At 33.8% G+C, this 2,995-nt stretch overlaps 1 protein-coding gene across 1 annotated transcript; it reads right to left on the bottom strand.

Moving 5' to 3' along the window:
• Positions 1-280: 280 nt before the first annotated feature.
• Positions 281-1,288, bottom strand: LOC110715221. Its single transcript, XM_021893794.1, has one exon. The coding sequence runs from the start codon at positions 1,286-1,288 to the stop codon at positions 281-283; it is 1,008 nt and encodes a 335-aa protein (XP_021749486.1).
• Positions 1,289-2,995: the final 1,707 nt, after the last annotated feature.

Raw genomic sequence — 2,995 nt, 5'->3', positions numbered from 1 at the left:
CGAAGAAGTACTCTACTACTCTGTACAAAGTAAAACTTGAGTGGTTCCCTCCCCCCCCCCCCCCTCCCCCAAAAAAAAAAAAAAAAAAAAAAAAAAAAAAAAAATAATAATAATAATAATAAAAAGAGTATCCAAAGTTAAAATAAAATAGAAAAATACGGAGTAGCATTTGCAGTAGTATATTCGAACTATTAAATTAAGCAGAATCAATCTGCTGCATGTGAATGTATTGTACTAGATTCAATATTACCCGACCTTCGATGTCTCCAAAATTCAGAGCTTAATGGATCAAGTTCTCCGAATCTCTTCTAGCTGGTTCTGACTTGCATCTCATTAGCATCAATGCTTTCGCAACAGCTTCGACTCCATCGTGTTTTTCATATTTTGGTAATGTTTTGTTGAATATATCAATTACGGACTCATTATTAGTATGAGGTGTGGTAACACCCTGATGTTGAACGATGGCACAAATTTCGACCTCTCTTTTTAAACTTGGTCTTCTTTCAGTGTTATTGTCTCGATCTCCCCTCGATTGTGACGAAGTCGAATCTCTGCTCACTTCAATTCCCGAAACTCTGTTTTCTATTTCTGTTTCTGTGTCTTCTGACTCTCCTCTTAACGGCGACCCCCAAAAACGACACGCTAATGACGAAGTTCTGTATGGCGCAGATCTGCACCTTGTCAACAACAACGCATTTTTTGGTGGTATTGTTGTTTCGGTCATCGTCGTCGTTGTTATCTCCTCAATCGAAATTGATTTTTGTCTTTCCCTCCTTTCGTCAAGCTCAACAGCAGCATTACCCTCCTCTTGCTCGAACCGTTTTGACCCGAACTTGGATGAATCCGTCCGCACCTTAACACTCCTACAATTGAAAAACGAAACCCATTTCGGAAACTTCGGCTTGCATAAATTCCATTTACAAAAACCCGGTTTTCGAAAACAATAACAACTCTGATTAGTATCCTTATTATTCTTCTTGTTATTATTATTTTTGCTAGGTTTTTTGTTGGGGTATTGAGAAGTTGAACTTCTATTCTTACTCTTAGACCTTATGACCCTAACTTGACCCATGCAAGTAACCTTGGGTGAAGAAGGTTCTTGAGTTATTTCAATGGCGGAAGAAGAAGTAAGAGCTTTCTTTCGACGCATAAACAATGGTGGTTTTCTTGTTCTTCTTCTGCTACTTCGGCTTCCAACATTGCTTCGCAAAAACCTCATTAATGGAGGTGGGAATTTCTCTGTCCTGCCTGGACTTGATATGGGTTTTGAGCTAGAAGAAAACCTCATCCTCTTTTTTTTCAGAAAAAATAAAATAATAAATTCAATTTAATTATCTGATTTTTGTGGGAGTGAAGTGAGATTGAGACTTGGCGGAGAAAATTTGGGGAAACATGGGTTGAAGATATTTGGCTTGTCCTTTTTATTTTGTGAAATATTGTTTTTTTTTTTTTTTTAATTTGTTATTTTTGAAAATTTTATTTATGGTTACGTTGCTGTCACTGTAAGAGAGTATTTGAATAATGTGATTGTACTACATTAATATATTTTTGTCTAGAAAAAATAATTTTTGATTAACTATTCCAAAAAAAAAAAAATTAAAAAAAATCATGGTGCACGGTTGGGTGATTCAGATTGTGTAAACTTTTCTTTTTCAAAAGCTGTAAGGTGCTGTTTGTCTTACTAGAGAAGCTACAAGCCTACCAGGCTACAAGTGATTGATTTCTAAAGTGAAGAAATTTGGCTATAGTATCATGTCAATTTTATTAATTACTCTATTTTTTTTTTTCTTTTAAGTGTTACACTTTTAAATGTAATACGGAGTATTAGTGTTATGCTCAAGCAATGCCCAACGTTGTTACTGGACCTAATGTAAACGGACCCATACTTTCATCTCCTCTCCTCTCCTCCTCTCTTCTATGGTTTCTCCAAAATCTTGGCCGTTTAGGCCGGAAATAGTCTAATTTCTCTCGCAAATTAGACTATTTCCAACCCTTTTCCTTTAATTTTATTTAGTTTTGCAATTTGAATTTCAATAAATCTACACAAGTAGTGTAGATATTCGACCGTCTCCCTATGGTGGAGTGTCTCCCTATGGTGGAGTCGTAAGTTTTCGTTAGTTTAGTTGTTTGTTTTTGTTTAGGGTTTGTTTTTGTGTAGGGTTCATCAAAAAAGTAATCATCTTATGCCCTATTGTCAGTTCTTTGATAAAGATTTGTTCGAGATCGCCATGGTTGTCAAATTTTCAAATGCGTTTAGGCGAATCAGGTGAGAATCATCCTTACGGCTACAACAAATCGTTAGACCGTCTCTCCGAAGTGCAAGATCTTTTCAACGATCGTAGCTTTGATGAAGGAAAACCTAATTTGATTCAATTTTATGTATTTGTTAATTTATATTTCATTTGTAGATGCCGGATGGCTTTTTATTAATGAATTAATTTGTTTCAAAAAAAAATTGCTCAAGCAATGCCCGTGTAATTTAGTAAATTTTTGGTTCCAATTCCAACTCTTAACGTGATCTTCATTGATACTCCCTCCGTTTTTAAATACTTTTTCTATTTTTCCACGCGTGGAGTTTTACGAAAAATTGGAGAAAGTAATAAAATATGGAGGTAGTGAGGTTGGTGGAAGGATTAAAAATTGTTAAAAAAATCAAAAGTAGTGGAGAAAATTAAAGGAGAGAGAATATGAAATTAATATTATTGGTTTCACTTGGTGAGGTAAATTAATTATATATTGTAAAATCTTGCCAAATAAGAAAATAAAGCAAGTATTTAAAAACGGCCGGAAAAGGAAAGTGGAGCAATTATTTATAAATGAAGTGAGTACAAATCAAATCTTATAATATTTACGATAATTTGTAGTTTTATTAGTATGATGATCTCTATGTCATATCAATTATCTACTCATATATAATTAATGATCAATTAGTAATTATATCAGTAAAATAAAAAAAAAATATTACTACTGTTTCTTTTCTTTTTTTAATGGTAAG

The sequence above is a fragment of the Chenopodium quinoa genome, unplaced genomic scaffold (genome assembly GCF_001683475.1).
Source record: "Chenopodium quinoa cultivar QQ74 unplaced genomic scaffold, ASM168347v1, whole genome shotgun sequence".
Classification (NCBI taxonomy): Eukaryota; Viridiplantae; Streptophyta; class Magnoliopsida; order Caryophyllales; family Amaranthaceae; genus Chenopodium; species Chenopodium quinoa.
This window is presented reverse-complemented; position numbering and strand designations above follow the sequence as displayed.